Raw genomic sequence first — 20,291 nt, forward strand, 5'->3', positions numbered from 1 at the left:
TGATTATTGCAATAATCAGAGTATAAGGAATAATTAGATTAAGATGTGTACATGATTTGGGCAAACATCTTCAATCCCGTTTACATGCTACTTGCCAATACTCTGATTATTTGCTAAGAAATGTGATGTTTTAATGCTTTTTCTAAAATAAAATAATATTACCAAAAACATCTTGTTGCAAATATGTATCTTTAAATACAGCTTGGCATAAGGAAAATTAGTCAGTTTGTGAGTCTTTTTGAACATTTTATTAAAAGAACCGGTTAATAAGAGTAATTCTCGACTAAACTGGATGCGCTGTCCGTTTTGATTCACTAAAAAGAATCGGTTCATAAGAGTCACTTATCTGTCGGATTACACTGGTTGCTCTGTGCATTCTTTTGTGTTCTCATTCTACGTCATCATCCACTGCCGAAGTTCAATTCCAATCCTCAAGAACGCAAGTACCGAGAACACAGAAAATTACCCGGATTTGTCCTTGAAATCGAGGATGCATCGGTTGGTGACTTGTGGGCAAGAACACGGTAATACTGTGGCAGACGCAGGACATTTATTGTTTTGTTTTTTCCTCAAGTGTTTCCCGCTATAAGCTCGCGAAAATCTGACGGCTCGTAAGAGTCGTTATACTTCGTCAACATTTGTTGTTTTTTGGGGTATCATTTTAATACAGTAATGAACTTGAAGAAAACAAGTGTTTACAGACTTTATTCTTTAACATGTCACTATTCCTGCAAAACCTCACTGGTTTGATGATATTAATGCTGTCTCTGATGTGATAATGCCAGTAGTTCTCTCACTTGATTAAAATGTGCTGTGACGGTTAATTGCGCAACAGGAAGATCGCAGCACATCTCAAAGCTTGCAAAGCTCATCCTCCTGTCCTTCCGAGTTTGTTCTGCCAAGGTAGCTTAGCAAGACTGGTTTTTATAAAAACACAAGTCCGTTCTCTGCATTCTTATAATTGAGAAACACCCTCTGTCTGTTTTGATTCACTAAAAAGAATTGGTTCATAAGAGTCACTTGTTTGTGAATCGGAATACACGCGCTGGATGTTGTTGTGTTGCGTCCGCAAGGACAAACTCATTTGAAAGACGTTCAATGCAGAATGCAAACGGACATTCACAGCTCAGGAAAATGTTTTCTTTTGCCATGGGGCTGTAGATTCTGCAGTTGGGGAGCACCACTGCTGGAAAAAAGTGCAAGAAACAGCAGTTTTGCATGAAGCTTCTTCTGTTTCGTGATGTTTTTGAACCTGTGCTTGAGCACTGGCGCAGGCACACTTCGGTCAGAGTGGAAGAAATGTGATTAAAGTGTTTACATGCCAGTGTAAAGCGATTAAAATAGGAGTACTCCACATGTTACTGCAATTATCCTTACTCTGATTATTAGCATAATCGCAATATTTTTACATGAGCAACAATTTAATTGCAGTATGGCCTTAATCGCATTGTAATCGCATTATGAGGGTGTATGTAAACGTATCCACTGATGAAAGATTTTTGAGTTTGTTTTGTGAGGAGTTTAAATAGTTTTTATCAGCATCTCCAAAGAAACAGAATATGCTCTTCTCTGCACGTCATTATTACTGGTATACGGTAGCCTGTGAGGGCCAGAAATGTTTGGGATTACACGAATGGGAAAATCAAGTGAGCATTGTGTTCACAATGCATGTTATTATCGAACCGGACCACAGGCTGCAAGCGAACCGTACTGGGACCGCCTCCCTTTAAAGGGGTTTGAGATCGTTTGGAGTGTTCACATATGGGCCAAAAATCCTGTGAACCGCACTCAGACCCCTGAAACGGACCAAGTGTGAAAACACCCTTAAATTTACTTTTTAATTTTTAAGGCCATAAAAAGTCTTAAATATCTTAAATAAATTGCAAGAAGTCTTTCATTTTGGGGTGTGAATGGAGGAGACGCTTAAAACAGCAGAATCTGCACAGGTAAAAATCATCTCTCTCTCTCTCTCTCTCTCTCTCTCTCTCTCTCTCTCTCTCTCTCTCTCTCTCCTGCAGCCAGCATTTAGCAGCTCACACTTGAGTTTAGTGTGAGTGCGTGCAGGGAAGTGCAAGTGCATTTTTACTGAATTTACGATGTTACAGATGTATAAACCTGTTCATCCGAAATGCAAATGCCATTATACTGCGTCTCTGTAAGCGAGCGATACGCTAAAACTATCACTCCTGTTAACAATCAACAAAGCATAGCTGACAAGATTGCAATTTGCAAGTGTGCGAAGTTGGAGCGGTCTAGTTTTGACGCCTTTCAAATCGTGGTGCTTCCTTAATTTATGGTACCTTTGACAAGCAAGGCAGTATTGCAAAATGCTTTGTTTGAAGCTAACAAAACTACTAAGGTGCAGTTACAGTACACCTGTTACATCTCTCATCTCTATCTCTCTAGAGCTCTATCTGACGTATACAGGTAGTTTCTCTGCCATCTGAATCAGTGAATTTGAATATGTTTTTAATAATATACATACATAATAATATTATATAAACATTATAATATTAATAATATAGATAATATGAACATATATTATCTATATTTAATATACAGTATAGTATATAATACATTTTCAGTATACATAACTAATTATGCAGCATGGTTCTCTTTCGTGATTGAATATGTTAACATTTTCAATACATTTTGTCAACATTAAATGCCTACTTTTAATGTAACTGATGAGTATTGACTTGTACTTGTGATATTTCATACAAAAATGAAAATTGTCATCAATTACTTAACCTTCATGCTGTTGCAGACTTATATACATTTCTTTTTTTTCAGTGGAACTCAAAAGGAGGTTTTAGGGAGAATCTCCGTTTTTGTTCCACTGCAGAGAGAAATTCATACTGACCTAAGGGTGAGTTATGATGACAGAAATTTCATTTTTGAAAGAACTGCCCTTTAACTATCTGTTTAAAAAAATTACATAACTCCACACAAATCAATAGTAATATATTGTAATATCTTTAACTATTTAATTCAGCACATGCTAGACCTTAATCTCGCTGGCGCCATCATGATTTTTAATGGGAATGACAATGAGGCTGTGAGGGATAGACTTAGTGTCTTCAATGGGCTGTACTGCAGTTTAAAGTGTTTTTGGATCGTTCCGCAGACTAAACATTGAAAAAAAAAAAAACATATTTTTTAGAACGTTCAATAAACAAAAAACTCCAGACAACATGAGTTGTGGAAAATCAGATGTGATCTAGGATCTTTATACAGCTTTATACCTTTCGTGCATTTGAAGAGATGGTAAGTCTATTCCTCACAGCCTTGTTGTCATTTCTATTACAAATCAAACATGGCGCTACCGTGAATAAGGTCTATTGCATCATGTCATGCTGGACAACAAGTGATTAAAGAGATAATCATAATTTATTTAGAGTTTTAATGTTATAGTATTAGGGATGGGATGCTATATTGAATAAAGACTAACCATATCGAGGCAAAACTTGATATTTTGAAATTTAAAAGATTGTTTTTCATCCATGTGATCATAAATGAAATGACCCATCAAACATCGTAATCTCTTTATCGCTAGATTTTACCCCTACTGCTCTTTTTTTCCTACAGTGTTTACAGGGTTCACACAAGGTCCTTGAAGTGCTTAAAGTTTGAATTTAGCTCTTAGAAATTTAAGTACTGGAATACCTGGAAAATTATTGGTTGTTTTAGTGGAGTACTTGTGTTAGTTCAGCTTCAGATGTGTGTGCTTGTCATCTTGTCACCCTATATGTTGAAATCCGACAGACACACTGAGGAAGAGCCGCGGTTCTCATCCTGGGGTATGTAATTGCTTTTTCAAGTTTTCCTTAAATCCGCACGTAAGTTTAAACTTTTGTTCGGCGGGTGATTGACTGGTGAGAGGTGATGCTTCGCTGCCAGGACGCATCAGGACGCCATTTTAAACCTCAAATGCGATGTGGTTTTTGACTACCTCTATATGTTTTTTGTGACACAATCACAAAACATTTTGCACCCCGTTTACTACTATATTTAGCGCTGACCATCGGATCATCTGAAACCCGTCTTATTACCAGCTGTAAACAGGGTCTAAAATGACTGCAGCCAGAGCTAGGGAATGCTATAGAAAGACTTCCGGCAGAAGTCCCACCCACATTAGTTTCCCCTGTAAGACCCCTAGGAAAAAGGTGGATACAAATGAATGTAAACTCAATGTTATTACTTGTAAATTGAACACATTATTTCAAATATTGACAGCTCGTATCATTATTAAATATACATTTTCAAGAAATAATATTAATTCATAGAAAGTAGAATTTTTATATTTTTTAAAAGTTAAAATGTGATTATAATTATCAAGACAAATTATTAAAATAATAAATATACACTTTCACATACTTTTTCTGGACAGGTTTTGTTCAGTTATATTGTTTGTTCTGCACCTGATCAGCCTGAATGTAGCCCACTATTTTTGAAGGGTTATTTGTTTGTGATCTTTTCTGACTAGAGAAAGGTATATGAGAAACTGTTATTTAAACTTTTATATTGTGTTTTAAAGAACTTTATTTTGATAAGAAATTAAAATGTGCATTTTGCGCAAACATTTTAAAAAAAAATAAACACCGTTTTCTGTCATACTTTGTCATTTAAGTGTTATCATATCAAATCGAGATAATACCGAATCGCGGAGATCACGTATATTAAACCGAATCGTGAGATAACCATATTGTCCCATCCCTATGTATTATTTTATTTGAAAAATAAAATGCGTAAATACATAATATAATACAATATAATAAACATGTCCAGAGACATCCAAGTAGCCTCAGTGGTTTTGTATTTAACTGCTAATTAATTATTTAATGTGTTTTTAAACTTTTTTTTTTCTTTGCGAAAGTGGTCTTAAATTTTTGTTTTATTTGGCCTTAAAAAGTCTTAAAAGTCTTACATTTCATTCCTTCGAACCTGCAGATACCCTGACAAAGAGGAAGTAGTACACCAAATGGGTTATTTATATTTATGCAGATGTTCAGGACAGAGGAGGGATCACATACAGTCGTCTTTCATCCCATCCCTGTTGCAGCCCACTCCTGGCTGGTCCTCTTCAAACAGGCTCCTTTTTAAATGTTAATTCTTTTTTTTTCCGCTTCTCTAAGTCTCTGTGGCTCTCTCTCTCACTCTCTCTCAGAGCCACATCCAAGAAAGCAGTCATTCCAGGCCCCCCACTCCCTTTCCGGCAACTCTCCCTCTCCGTCTCTTTCATACTTTACCTCTAAACAGCCAGTCCTTGTTGCTGGAGCCAATTGTGATAACCCCATACCTCGTTTTTTCAGGCAAGGTTTCATAAATGTTGTAGTCGCACCATTGGGTGTCATGAAAAACGATTAGGATGCTGTTGCCTACAAGTAAATTGCCAAGTGTTTCCAATTTGTGAGAGGAGAGGGCAGCGTAGCTGTCTACATGAAATATCATTTGGTTTATTCTCTTACCAGTGAAATGTAATGTGGCCCCTTCACTTCCTTCCTCAGGGTCAGCTCGCCAGACAGCGGCCTGCACTCAACTTCAGCTCCCGGTAGTACAGACCCCACTGCAGAGGAGCCCGGCCGCAAGGTCTGGGATGAGCTCGGCCAAATCGGCCTTCCCGATGACATTAATGTAGAGTCTTTGTTCGACCCCACTGGTAAGTACCCCTGCTGTAGCGTATGATTGGCTGTGGATGTCAGTCTTTGAGTGGCTGATAGTGTTTCATTTTCTATTGCATCTGCAGGGCAGTGTTGTGCTCACCTGCGCTGTGCAGCGTGGTCTGAGGGTGTATGCCGTGGGGAGGGACAATCATTGCTGTACGTGGACAAAGCAATTGACTCAGGGAGCACAGAGGTAAGTGACAGTGACAGACAGTGTCGTTGAGGTCTATTTGGTGGATTTGTTTGTATTCACAACTTTGAAATATTTGTTTGTCAGCGTATACCCCTCTTCCACTGACATGGTGCCAGTCTGTTTTCGTTCCACATATTTCCACCAAATAAAAGACTGTTCCTATTTTGGGGCATTGCACAGTTATCATATTACTTAATTTTGTCTTTATGTCAGAACTAAAATGTTACAATCATACAAGGCCGCAGGAAGTCGGAGATAATTATATTAGATTTAAACTTTAAAAAAAAAGATTGAAAAAAGTAAAGCAATGGCAAAAACGTACAGCCGGGTTCCAAAATCAATGCCAAATGTGAGTAAAAAGATGTGTTATTATATAGAGTAGAGGTCGACCGACATATCGGTTTTGCCGATTAATCGGCACCGATAACAGATTTCTGGAACTATCGGTTATTGGCAAAAATCCACACCGATAGTTTTCCCCATTGCGTCCGGTGCTAGAGCGGCTGGGAAGGGTCCGCTGTCCTTATACAGTATGAGAGAGGCCTCTAGAGGCGATAAAAACTATCACTTCACTGATGACTTGTGCTGTTTGTTTTGACACATGAGACTACACTCTGCATGGAGCGGAATTTAAAACATCAACAACGAAAAGGTATGTATACAGTACACTACAGTTCAAGTTGTCATATCATTAAGTGATTAATTTGTTGACTTGATGCTGCATTAGTAGAGAACAGCAGTATGTTTGCCGACAAGGTTGAGAGGACGCTAAAATTAAAGCTAACCTCAAGCAGTTAGAACAATGTGACAAAAATACACGCAAGTCCTACCCAAATGTTTAAATGTCATGATTGTTACCATCTATTACCATCTATTTGCATTAGTTTATATCCAGCTTGTCACGTTTATGCATTCTTAGCCAGCTAAGTTGCATATTTAAAGCTAGTGACGTGAGAAAGCAAATTAATATCTTCATACACCCGAGAGAAACATATAAACAAATCAGAAACGAATCTGATTTCAATATAAAAAAAAAAAAATAATTATCCTCACTGTAATACAATGACTTCAGTTCGAACGCATTTCTGCGCTAAAAAAGGCTACACACAGGGCAACAAATACTGTTTAACAGAAAGGAATTGTCTCAATATGCTTTTAAAGTTCTTTTTAATTAGACACATCATCTAAAAAACAACTCTCCTGCACGAGATGCTGAATAAACAAAAACAAAGGGAAACAAAGACGTTTGTGTAGCGTGCATTTACATAGAAAAACAAATGGATGGTTGCAAAAGTGTTCGGTACCCCTTACAGTTGGTGGAGGTCTTTGGCCATTGTGTCTTGCTCTCTTATAAGCGTTTTTCAGATTAAGCAATGAGCTTTTTAAACACTTTGTCAGGAAAGATGTTCAACTTGGAAATGTGTTTCGAGATCCTCGCGTTAGGTTCCAGTCTGTTATGTTCCATCTTTTTGAACAGCCCCTGGTCTGTGCTCATAGTCTGAGCTGCTTCACCACCGGGTTCAGCCGAATACCACTGCTGTCTTTGAATATTGCTACTCTACATCCAACTCTACTGCATAAAAAACAACGTGGTATTTCGCTGTTATTATGAAACTGAGTCTGGAGTAGTAGGAATCAGTGCAAGTGTAACACCATGTGAACTGTCTATTGAAGCGTTTTCCCCCCTCACTTTACTTCTGAATTAACATTTGAGAATATGGACGACTACAACTTTTAATTTATTTATTTTATGCACATTAGTTGAAAATGAAATGCTCTTTTTTTTAACAGCCAGGATAGGAATGTTCTATGCAATAATATAATGGTGCTGAATGGTTTATGTATTTGTTGCGCTCTCTTGTGGACGAAGGAAACGACGTCGATTTAAAAATCAGCTGACTTTAAAATTAGAATATTAGTTCATGTATATTAATATTTATATATTCCATTTAAAAAAGTACAATACATGGTTCAGTCATTACTGTTTATTTTTGTAACAAAGTTCAGCACTATTTTACTTTTGTGTTATTTTTTTCATTAAGTATCAATTTGAAAAACTATCGGTTGATTAATCGGTTATCGGCAGGTACTGCCCAACTTAGTTATCGTATCGGTAAAATCCACAATCGGTCAACCTCTAAAATGGAGTTTATTTAAAGTAAACAGAGTTACTCGCCTGGTTACTTGGCTGGTAACCTTATTGGAAACATTTTGGGGTTTAAATAGACCCATGCTGATATTTGTGACAGTCATGTGTCACTTCTTCCTACTAAGAGTATGTTTTTGGATTCTCCAAATTTTAACATTGTTTTTATATGAATAAAGAAAGCTACATTTTTAGTTTTGACAATATTTGTACAATATTTGTTGGAAGAAAAACTAGCTTCATGTCATGTGACATAAAATTGTTTTTTGTTTATTGAAAATGTGTCAAATTGAACAATTTACAGATGGATACGCATCGAGAGCCCCATATCTCTGGATATAACCGTTTAGGGGCTTGAAAATGAAACTACCAAAAGGAAAGTTTGTTATGAACTGCGTTTAGATATATTTAAACAAAGAAATGTGTTTTTTTTTCTTACATTCCTGAGTGGAGGTTTGCCAAGCATCAGCACTGTTTTGGTGGTAAAGCGTTATTAGTGGGGTTGATTGGGCCCCTGTGTCCTATGTTTTATCCTATTTGTATAATTGAATGCAATCTCAGATTAAGTTACAATGTTCATTGTGATAATTTCTATAAAGTAAAGACAAATGCACTCATTTATGATTAGGTATTCAGAGTTAATCATGAATGGGGCTATTATTGGCAGTAGAAGAGACTGAAGAGGTTTTGCCGGTCCCCCGTCTCTAAAATATTTTCTAATTAGGAGCCGAGCAGTTCAGAACTGCCATTTCTCTTGTGCAACTCGACTAATTAACACAATGCAATGTGGCAGATGCAGAGGCATGCTGAACCCAGGCAGGGAAAGTACATTAGGAGTAATTAATTTTTACATCAGCCCATTGTCTTCACCTAGGATCTGATTCTTGAGGATAAACAGATTGCATCTATCTGAATGTGTTGGTTTAATATGTTGACTACAGTAAGGATTTGTCAAAGCCCCCAAGTCTCAAGAAGAAGCTTTGGAAGTGCTTTCAGCATAATGGAAGTGTTTGTGGACCTTGTTGTCTGTGAGATGGGTAATATTTCAGAGGACTGTCCTCACTTTTGTCTTAGTCTCTCTGCCTTTTGCACTCTTTTACCTGATTTGTTTGACACTTGGCTTTGAGGACAGTTGTATTCTAAATAATATTGTTCACGTGATAAATCACCTTTATATCACACCAGGTTTTACCTATGCTCTGTTAGAATTTGTATTCACCAAATTAAAGAATATTCTGGGTTTAATACAGGTTCAGCTCTTCGACAGCATTTGTGGCATAATGTTGATTACCACAAAAAATACTTTTGACTCATCCCTCCTTTTCTTAAAAAAAGCAAAAATCAAGGTGACTGTGAGGCACTTACAATGGGAGTGAATAGAGACCCTACCCCCCCCCCCCCCCCTTTTTTTTAATTTATATATTTTTTTTTTTTATCACGTCCACGTATAAATAACTTATAACAAAAACAGCAGCATCCAGTGAGAAAATAAGAATTGATCATTTTGATTTCATGGCAACTTTAATTTAAAGCCTTTATATCAGCTACTTTTTTGTGTGGTTTTCATGGTGTTTGTTCTTTTTGGAGCTTGATGGCTGTCACTATTCACATCATAATGTGGCAAAAAGCTGTGTAAAGATTAAAATAAATAATAAAAAAACAAAACTGTTGCATGGAAGAAACTGAGTTCATAAGTCTTCAGATGTGGCTTTTTGTCATGTTTTTGCTTGTTACTTCATTAAACATAAACAGAATATAAAAGCAATAGATGCTCCCGATTAAAATGATGCTCCCAAGTCCAAATACAATGTGATATGATGCAAATCATCTCCAAATAATCTTGAAGAAAATGCTACCTCCGATATCTTTTGGGGCTTTTCCACTGCACGGTATGACTCGACTCTGCTCGCTTTTTGGGGGTTTTCCACTGTGGATAGTACCTTTCGAATTATAAAAAGAAATGGCTGTGCGCAAAACCATGCCGTGGTTAATAAATGAGGTGCAGACATTCCTCTCGTGAGTGACGAACGAAACGATGCAAAACGAAAAAGTCTTGCGGCTACCACCGGACCTACCAACAGTGTAGGGAAAAGTAAAAAAAAAACTTAAAAGTGACTACAGAACCATCAAGGACCACAACAGCCGGAGTGGTTGAAACAGAAGAAAGTGGAAGTGGTTCGACCAAATGGATGCTATCTATGGCAACAGACTGGCGAGCAATGGGAGGGAGAGTGCCCTGGATTCGGTGTTGTTGGAGTCCATGATGGAGGATGGTACATTTTGTTACGTTAACTCTATATTCTGCTTGAAAGCTTCACTTTATTTAGTTGACCAGCAACTGGAAAGCTTGCTTCTAAAACAACCAGGCCAATTTAACTGTTACACTTGTGTAAAATCACCATGCAACAACTGCTTTATGCAGCACAAAGAGCTAGTAGCTAACAGCTAGCGGTCCTGTTATTGTTTATGGTCAGTAATGTTTGTGTCGTGTTTAAGATGATGTCACAGCAGTAGAGGCGGCGCAACTATGACGATCAGCCTATAATCCCATCCCACCAGGCGGCACTAAACTGCAGTTGAAGAGCAAGCTCAGAAAAGTAAAGCGAGCAGAGTCGAGTCGAGTCGGACCGTAACGTGTAGTGGAAATGTGCCATTTGTGTCATCATGGGGGACAGTCTCTGGTTACAAAACAGACTAATCACAACTGTTGTGGTCTGTGTTGGAGCGACATTGTTACGTTTTTGGAGAGGAGCATGTCAGGCTTCGCCATAACAAATGTAGCTTTGTGTAGCCGATGCCGTATGTTATAAATCTGCCTTTACACTCAATTTAAAGTCATATCTATAAACAGTATCCCATAGTGCTTACGAAATCACATTGTAACCACAGCCCAAGACACAAACCAGCTGACAGCGTCCACAGTCATCCAGCACTTTATTGCATCTTTCATCACTGTCCTGTCCCATTTGGAATTCTGCCATTAACCCTCTTTGCATATAGGATTTCAATGAGGTAACATGCTCCACATTATATTGGTGTCCTTGGAGTTTTGGCAGCAATAAAGTATCAGCTGTGGCATCCCCCCATGAAGGATGTCTAAGGAGATGGCTTCATTCTGTTTAATACATTATTTGAAGCAAACATTGGAGAGCTACTCAACACCCATCCAGCTCTCAAAGTTGGACAATGTGGCGTTAGAGCTTCTCTATAGTTATTATTCAGAGTGATTCAGAAAAGGGCATTATGGGTAGAGGCTGCTGTCAGCCCCAGAGGAGTCACCGCCTGGGTGATAATTGCTTAAAGCTTGGTGTTAAAAGGTGTTTGCAGATTGTTGTGTTTGGGCATTTGGCCAAGGGTTTTTAAAGCATGAGATACTGCTGACTAGAGACATTTTTTATTTTATTTTTTTTTAAGTTTAAGGCCTTTTTCTCAGGCCCTACCGTCCTCTATTATTCAAAGTGTGAGTACTTTTTTCCTGGTAGTGATTTAAATGTCTTGCCAGTTTTCATCTGTGCCCTTATTTTGAATGGCATTTGCCTTGATTCTGAATGCGTTACTGGATTGATCCATGTCAGGGTTTATAATTTTGTAGCACACTAATACTACTAACTGATTTTGCCGTTAACCAATGGTTCCAAATGCAGCCACTGGGTCCGATAATCAGCAAAACCTGTTATTCTGTCGACTAGGCCTGTCACAATTATTAAATAATCATAATCATTATTTGAGATAACCGTGATTGTTGTTCACTTTAAATTCCAGTCACATTTTACTGACCAAAAATGGAAATGACCGGCACGTTTGAGTGTCTCATTCAACTGAACTCCAACCGTCTCACTGAGCAGCACCGCGAAGAGGATTAACCACTTCTGAACCATGCTTAAAGAGCTGTGATGCACTCACCATCTGCAGAAGTTTGCGCCAAACTCTTTGTGAAAATATACGTAAACAAAAATGTTTGTGAACGCAAAGTTCTCCGGTTTCACTTTGATCATGTAATGGCAAATACTATTTGTTGTTGTAGGTTCAGACAACCAGTGTTAATGACATGCAGTGACACAGAGGAGCCCTCACTCTATTTCTAAAGAGATGATAAAATAAAGAAACACAGAATCTCCAAGGTCTTTCTGTATGTGAAATAAGGGCTTGTGGGTTTAATCAAAGAGCCTTAAAGTAATGCGTGAAAGTGACGAATTTTGGACCTTCCAACAACAGTGTAAATGCAAAATAGACCAAGACTAACATTTGTAAAGACTTAAAGGAGATCATGTAAAAGTTAAAAATGAATAAATGACTTCTTAAGGTTTATGAAGCACACACACACACACACACACACACACAAAAGTATGACAATGATTCATCATAAACGTGAAAGCCCTAAAAGAGACAATTAATCTTCAGCCAAATTTAATAATCCTGACAGCCCTACTGTCAACCCCTGTTGCATAGCTGTACACGTCTGCATTACCTGCACTTGCATCTAGAGTTGATGTACTAAACCAGTTGTGTTGCACTTGCTCGATAACATTTATACAGGCTTGTGGTCAATAAAGTATACTTTAAAAAGCTCAAATGCTCGACCGTGTGCAAGACGTAATGACACACGGAAAAACCAAGTAGACCCTACACTTAAATGTAATAGTTTTTGTTGTTGTTTTGTTTTTTGTAGTGCTGTGCATACTGTAAGCGCCTTGGAGCCTCCATAAAGTGCAGTGAGGAGAGCTGTGGGCGCTCTTATCATTACCCCTGTGCGGCTGCTGCCGGAACCTTCCAGGACATGAAGAGATACACCCTTCTCTGCCCTGACCACATACAACAAGCCCCTGCACGATGTGAGTAACACACGTATACAGTATACACACAAATGTGCATTCTCTTGGTGTTTCTAAAATGATGAGGCTTAGTATGGAGGGATATAATGGACAAAATTAAATCATTAAAAATGCAATGAAATAATTGAAATCATAATGAAATGTTCAATAACCAACCAACCAAAAGCAAGTAATTCTGTAAATCCCACACTCAAACTTTGATGGTGAAAGTGACTGTTGATGTTTCAAGTAGTATTTCATGTTGTTTTTGATTTACTTTTTCATTTCAAGGTTGTATTTCTTGATGTATAAGTCAGTTTACATTTATGCTGGCATTTAATTGTGTTTTTCATTTATTTAATGCAACATTTCAATTTAAGTATTTCATTATTTTTTTATGGTATTTTTATTCATTTAATTTTGTCCACTATAGGCCTCCATAGTCTATGTGTAGTTAGTAGTGAAATGTATAATATGTATAATACTGAAGTGCATAAAATGGTAAAAAAGATGAGATGTCCTTTGAGAGTTGGAGATGTATTGTATTTTGACTCTCTCTTTTTTATCATCTCTTTCTCTTTCTTTAGCAAAAGATGAAGTAATATGTGTGGTGTGTGACAGTGCTGGAGATGTGTTGGACCAGCTGTTCTGCTGTACATGTGGTCAGCATTACCATGGGACCTGTCTGGACATCACAGTCACACCGCTCAAAAGAGCAGGCTGGCAGTGCCCCGAGTGTAAAGTCTGCCTCACATGCAAGTGAGTATCCAGATCACCTCTACATTAATTACTTATTATCACTGTTTCTGCATTTCAGAACTCCACGTGATTTGAATGTGTATCATTCAGAAAATTATGTCATGTTGCACGTTTGGCTGATTTGCTATTACTTTCAGCTACCAGTAAGAGTGTTGTACGCTCTTTTTATATGTGTATAATAAATATATGGAGTGGCTATTTGTACTCTGGTGTAAACTGCACTGACCACACAGTGTAGCTATTTTCACACCCATAGTGCACAAAGCCACTACGAAAAAATGCTAATCCGATATTGGCGAAGTGACCTGTAGAGTTGTGCACATGCTCAGAAATTATGTGCAGTGGCGCTTATGTTCTGGACAACTCAAGTTTGAATCCATCTTGTGACATTATCCTGAATTAAAAGGCAAAACTGCAAGTATTATTTTGTAATGTTATAGTATTATGATTTATAGTATATGGATGCTTACTTCAACTCTGGGGCATTTCATGTCCCAGGGGTTGATTTTCACCAAAATTAACAGATTTCAAGGTTTTTACTTTTTGTTATATGAGTCTCACATTAAAAATGAATAAGAAACTTTTCACCAAGCCTTCATAATCTTTTTTGATGCATTTTCTGTATATATTTTACGGTTTTAGTCTTGTCCCAGACCCACATTTTCAATATTAAACTATGAAAATCCATGAAAAAATACAAATGATTACATGTTTAAAACTATGATCATCTAAACAAATAGTGAAATAAACAGATAATTTTAATGATTATTGTCTGAAAATGATGGTTTTGCAAAGGCAAATTTTTCACACAATAGTTTGAAGGATGTGAGTTATTAAAATTAACATCTTATTTTTATTTATTTATTTTTATTTTTGGAATTGGAATTTATCCAATTTGGAATGCCCAATTCCCAATGCGCTTTAAGTCCTCGTGGTGGCGTAGTGACACGCCTCAATCCGGGTGGCGGAGGACGAATCTCAGTTGCCTCCGCGTCTGAGACCGTCAATCCGCAGATCTTATCACGTGGCTTGTTGAGTGCGTTACCGCGGAGACATAGAGTGGGTGGAGGCTTCACGCTATTCTCCACGGCATCCACGCACAACTCGCCACGCACCCCACCGAGAGCGAGAACCACATTATGGCGACCACAAGGAGGTTAACCCAACGTGACTCTACCCACCCTAGCAACTGTGCCAATTGGTTGCTTAGGAAGCCTGACTGGAGTGACTCAGTACGCCCTGGATTTGAACTCGCGACTCCAGGTGTGGTAATGTGCTATTATAATTAACATCTTAAAATTCTATAAATTTTTCAAAAATTATGACTGTCCCACAGATTTGGTGTCATTTCCACCATACCAAACATTTTTGCCTCTAATAAAGAAGGTAGTGTACTTGTTTATGAAGTGGACAAAAGTGTAGGTGAAAAGCATGCTTGAGATGAAATATGAGACAAGTGATGTTTGAAAATCACAAAGAAAAATCAAGGTAGATATCAATTGATAGCAGAATATTTTTATTGGCCGTTATTTCCAGTCAAGTGGTAATTTGGCCAAATTACACAAAAAGTGTGGAAAAATGTTTTGTATTTAGGACACATAAAATGTTAGCCATAAAATAAGTTGTAGCATGACAAAGAAGTCTGCCATTTTATAAAAAAATAAAAATAATTAAAATGATATTTCCATTAGCATCATTTCCAGCACACACTTCTATTAAACACTGTACAGAATTTGAGATGTGCTGGAAATGACACTGTGCTGGGAAGTTTAATGACTGGAAATAAAATGATAAAATGAAATTATTTAAATCTACTGTGATGTATGTGCATAACTTGTAGACAAAAAAAAAAGTGAGAGTGTGCAAAATGTTTTAATGAGACTTTACATTCTAGAAGTCCACAGTGCTAAAAACACCCATATACTGTGTTACTATTTACCGAGGTGCACATAGCATCAGCCAAAGAAAAAGTATACAGAGTCTGGACATGATTGAAACTTCATCGTTAATTATTAGAATTATTTGTTTTCCATTCAGTTTCATGTTACCTTTGTCAAGCTCAGCTTATTAGTAATCGTTATTTTGCTTTAACAAGTCTCGGTTTAAATAATTTGACTGTATTGAATGTTATAGTATCTGTTCAGTGGACGCAGACACACTATCCCTTAGGGATTTTCATTCAGAGCTGTTTTTTTTTTTTTTTTTTTTTTTTTTTTTTAAATCCCAACCCCCATCTCCCAGCAACTCCCTCTCAGACATCTATTTCCTCTGGCATCACAAGCCTTTAATGTGTGTGTTTTCTAAGGAGGAACCAAGCAGAAAATATCATAGAATATTTCATGGGATTTTATGACAACTGGGAAATATTACTATGGAGTTAACGATTCAGTGACGGATCATTAACAAACCCTAATAACTTGTGCCAGAAGGTTTTAAATCACAGATTTTTGAATTTATACATTTATTCAGTTAGCTGATGCTTTTATCCAAAGTGACTTACAAAAGGGAAATACGACAACACATGAAATTCATACTAAGAAGACTGTAACAGTAGAGATGCTTTAATGCAATACCTTGCAGAATACTTGCAGTTTGCAGTGGATGTTTTTATTTTAATTTTTTTTATTTATTTATTTATTTTATTTTTTTTAATACATGCATTATTGCTTTCCAATTGCACTGCCTTAAGTAGACTTGGTGTTCACCTGTGCTAAACTCAACACCATGAAGTGGTTGCTTGGTGGCCGTCCGTCCGTCCATCCGTCCATCCATCTATCCATCCATCAATTTGAAGTGTGGATTTGAATCAAACTCCCCCGCTTCCCCTCTCCACTGTAATGTGTCATGCATTAGTTGCGAGATGGATGCGTTAGTCTTGATCCGTTGCTTAAAATGGCTGTAATGTCTCAGCACAGCTTCAAATATCACATGGCATTCTCATTTAATGTGGATTTGCATTGCCTGAAAATATATGCCTGGAAATGGATCACCCTCACCTCCTCTCATCTCTATAAATCTCTAATTTCCCTCTTAGGATTTACCACTCAGACACATTAGGACTCAGAAAAGCATCGGAGGAAGTGTTATTGCTCATGTGGAGAGTGTAATAGGGCATTTGTTTGATGATGAGTTTGTATTGGGCTGAGAAGGGCTGGCTGTAGTTATTGAAGCCATATTGCAGTGACTAGCTTGCCACTAGTGGGTTTTTCAAATGCTGATGCCGATATAATACTGATACCAATAATCTAGGGCTGGGTGATATAGCTAAATAATTATATCTTTAAATGTTTAGCATTTTGACAATATGTGAAATATTTTGACAAGTTTCTCTGAAATTACTTTTATTTGTTTATTCATTTTTTTAATTTTTTTTTAAAAAGGAACCATAATTCCAACCAAACTGCCATTGTTGCCAAGTAAATTGAAAATATTTAAAGCAAGTCATGATTATAAATAATACAAGGCAATGTTTTCCAATAATTTTATTTTACTGTATATGCACCAATGTAGCAATACATTGTATTAAATATGTTGCTGTTTACAAGGAAACGTTTGGCTGTGGCTCTTTTAGCACCCCAGAAAAGACCTGCTTTCAATGGGTGCTTCATTCAGAAGAACTTTTCACGAAGGATGTTACCTTACGCAAATGGAAGTTTTTATTTTCCAAAGTGTATCCGCTGTGACAGATATGAGGCCAAATATGATCTAACGATATACCACCATAAGATTTAACAGGATGAACCAGACAGCAGCCCATACTGGCTGTTTGGGAATAGATAGGAGAATATATATTTTTATTTACTACTTTTAAAATGTGTCTACATTTATTTTGACTGCAGTAAGCAACTTGTTCAGTCTAAATCGGCTGTTAACATATTGAATATGTCAAAAGTTATTATGTACTGTATGCGGACCAATAATTAAAGACTAGAGGTTAAATGATAGTGGATTTTTTCGATACCGATAACATATGTGGTGGAAAAGGCAGATAACCGATTAATCTGCCGATAGTATTTAAAATATATTTCTTAGTTTTAAATCTTAGTTTTTCCTTACTGTGATTGACCAGGTTAAAAAAAAAAAAAAAAATGTAGATTTGGTGCATAACACGGGACTTTTAGTTATAAACAAACCCAAAATACACTGGGACTCTTATTTTGAAATGTCTTTGCTTCCAACTCACACAAACATTCAAGGGAAACAAAACATGCACTCTTACAATTATCTACAATGTATTACAATGGAATCAATATAAAGTAAACAGTGCCATATGGGCTAATGAATACTGTTTGAACAGTAATTCATCAACAGTAGATCATCGTTCATCAATAGTAGATCATCAGCAATAGCTTGTCAGTTCAATTGTTTTTTAAATAACATTTCGCATTAATAATCGTCAGTCCATAAACATTGAAGAAGACAAAGTCTTGGATCTGTTACAATGCTTTAAATGAAATTATTCAACAAATTAAGCCTTTTGAAGCCTGTATATTCACCAGATGAAGGGTTTTGTCCACAGGGGAACACAGAGGAATAATAATAATAATAACAACAATCTGCAACTATCACTGTCGATTTTTGCAGATAACCGATAGTTCCAAAAAGCAACTATCTGCATTGATATATCGATCATCCTCTAGTGAAGACGTATTGCATGTTTGATGGTAGTTTTAATTTCATATGCCACATTTCTCAGGGTTTAGAAAAGTGTTTAGCGTATGAGGATATGTGTTCATCAACCTATTACATGTGCAACTTAATCATACAGGTATGTTAAATCAAGTTAAACATGCTTTGTCAATAGTTCAGAAAGAACCCACATATTTATTCACTATAAACCATACATATTCCTTTATAATAACCTTTATTAACATAAACATTATTAGAACATATAATGCTTAACAGATTTTTAAAATCACAGCGCTGCCCATATCTGAAAGCTGCTGCTCAAAAGAACCGGGAAGCGTGGTTGCCTGCTTTGGGATGTCATTGTTTTGTTTTTTTTTCATATATAAACCGCAATATTTGCCTGCATATATTTTTATTCTAACATTTACATACGTGAAATGCCAAGTCAAATTCTTTTTGGATTTTACACAAAAACAAGATTGTTGATGTTTTGAATGGATTCATTGAAACTGATTTTATAAAAATTAATCGAACATCCTAAAAGCTAATGTGCATTTCCATCTTGCACACAGCCTAACGCTCAGCCTTTCAAAGTATATTCTTTTGACCTAGATCCTGTAGGGCATGATGAATGTGTGCATTATCAAATGTAGAATGTGTGTGTAATATTGGGCTGTACACGACAGTACGCGTGGACTGTGTGTGAGATGTAGTGGCACATGGACAACCGTAGTATACTTTGACTTCAACTCTAGCGCCGTTTTTTCATACTGTTAAATCTGAGACACTCTGAAATTATCTGTTTAAATGCCCTCATACTTGCAAGTTATGAGACAAGGAAAGACTTCTGTGTGCTGTGTATTTTTGTGCTTAATTAGAGTATTGCATTAGCAGCATTCACTATTCATTATTTAGGGGCACTATTCTTGTGACAGCACAGTTACAGTTACTGCCTATGTAGAGCGTTCCAGAGGTTCCATTTTGTCTTAGGGCCAGTTTATACTTTTGTGTTGACCCTCTGCATTTATAGTTCTGGGGTTGGGGGTGTCTCTGTCGTTCTGCGAGTACACAGCCAAAATGGTAGTGGGTAGCTGAGCAAGTAAAGACGCTGACTACCACACCTGGAGTCGTGAGTTCGAATCCAGGGTGTGCTGAGTGATACCAGTCAGGCTTCTTAAGCAACGAACTGGCCCGGTTGCTATGGTGGTGGAGTCACATTGGGGTAACCTCCTTGTGGTCGCTATAATGTGGTTCTCGCTCTTGGTGGTGCACGTGGTGAGTTGTGCGTGGATGCCGCGGAGAATAGCATGAGCCTCCACACACACACTAGGTCTCCGCGGTAAAGCGCTCAACAAGCCACGTGATAAGATGCGCGGATTGACGGTCTCAGACGCGGAGGCAACTGAGAAACTTCCTCCGCCACCCGGATTGAGGCGAGTCACTACGCCACCACGAGGACTTAGAGCGCATTGGGAATTGGCCATTCCAAATTGGGGAGAAAAGGGGAGAAAATATATAAATAAATAAATAAACAATGAGAGCAAAATAATTTATAGATTTAGAAGGATTTGTTAAGAATTAAAATGTATTGTAGCATTAAAATGAGTTCATGAAACTATTTATACACATCTTGCCATTCAGAGGGAAAATAAATCATGGATATACTGTAGGCTTGCTCTTGAGTCATGTAAAAAAAGATCAATATTTTGGCATACTTTGCTGTACTGGCAAAAAAAAAAAAATATATAATAATAAATACTGACTTGACTAACACAAAATGGGTGTTGTTTTAATGCTTAGAAATTGGACTCTATAATGCATATAAATAATATAAACAAATCTTTTTTTTTTCTTTTTTTTTCCTGACAAACTAGAAGTGTTCAGTTTTCATAACTTAGGAAATGTGATTATTTACAGTACACCTTACTGTCAAACATCTAGTCAAAACATCGTACAGATCGGAAAGATCTCGAGTAAAATGCAACAGGTATTGTTTCACTTGCATACCAAATATAAATTAAGTAAAAGCTATGAAAGTAAAACATTTAAACGTATAAAATGATGTCTTTTTGTCGTGTTTTTCTCTTCAT

The 20,291-nt window shown here is 37.1% G+C and overlaps 1 protein-coding gene across 4 annotated transcripts in view; it reads left to right on the plus strand.

Annotated features, from left to right (window-relative positions):
- Positions 1-20,291, plus strand: part of LOC127434229 (histone-lysine N-methyltransferase 2C-like) — a 255,749-nt gene that overhangs the window by 102,321 nt on the left and 133,137 nt on the right. For all 4 annotated transcript variants that reach the window (XM_051686799.1, XM_051686800.1, XM_051686802.1 and 1 more), the window contains exons 6-9: positions 5,508-5,659; positions 5,747-5,856; positions 12,672-12,834; positions 13,401-13,572. In XM_051686799.1, the coding sequence (XP_051542759.1) occupies positions 5,508-5,659; positions 5,747-5,856; positions 12,672-12,834; positions 13,401-13,572 (597 nt within the window). The remainder of the gene's footprint in view (positions 1-5,507; positions 5,660-5,746; positions 5,857-12,671; positions 12,835-13,400; positions 13,573-20,291) is intronic.

The sequence above is a fragment of the Myxocyprinus asiaticus genome, chromosome 44 (genome assembly GCF_019703515.2).
Source record: "Myxocyprinus asiaticus isolate MX2 ecotype Aquarium Trade chromosome 44, UBuf_Myxa_2, whole genome shotgun sequence".
Classification (NCBI taxonomy): Eukaryota; Metazoa; Chordata; class Actinopteri; order Cypriniformes; family Catostomidae; genus Myxocyprinus; species Myxocyprinus asiaticus.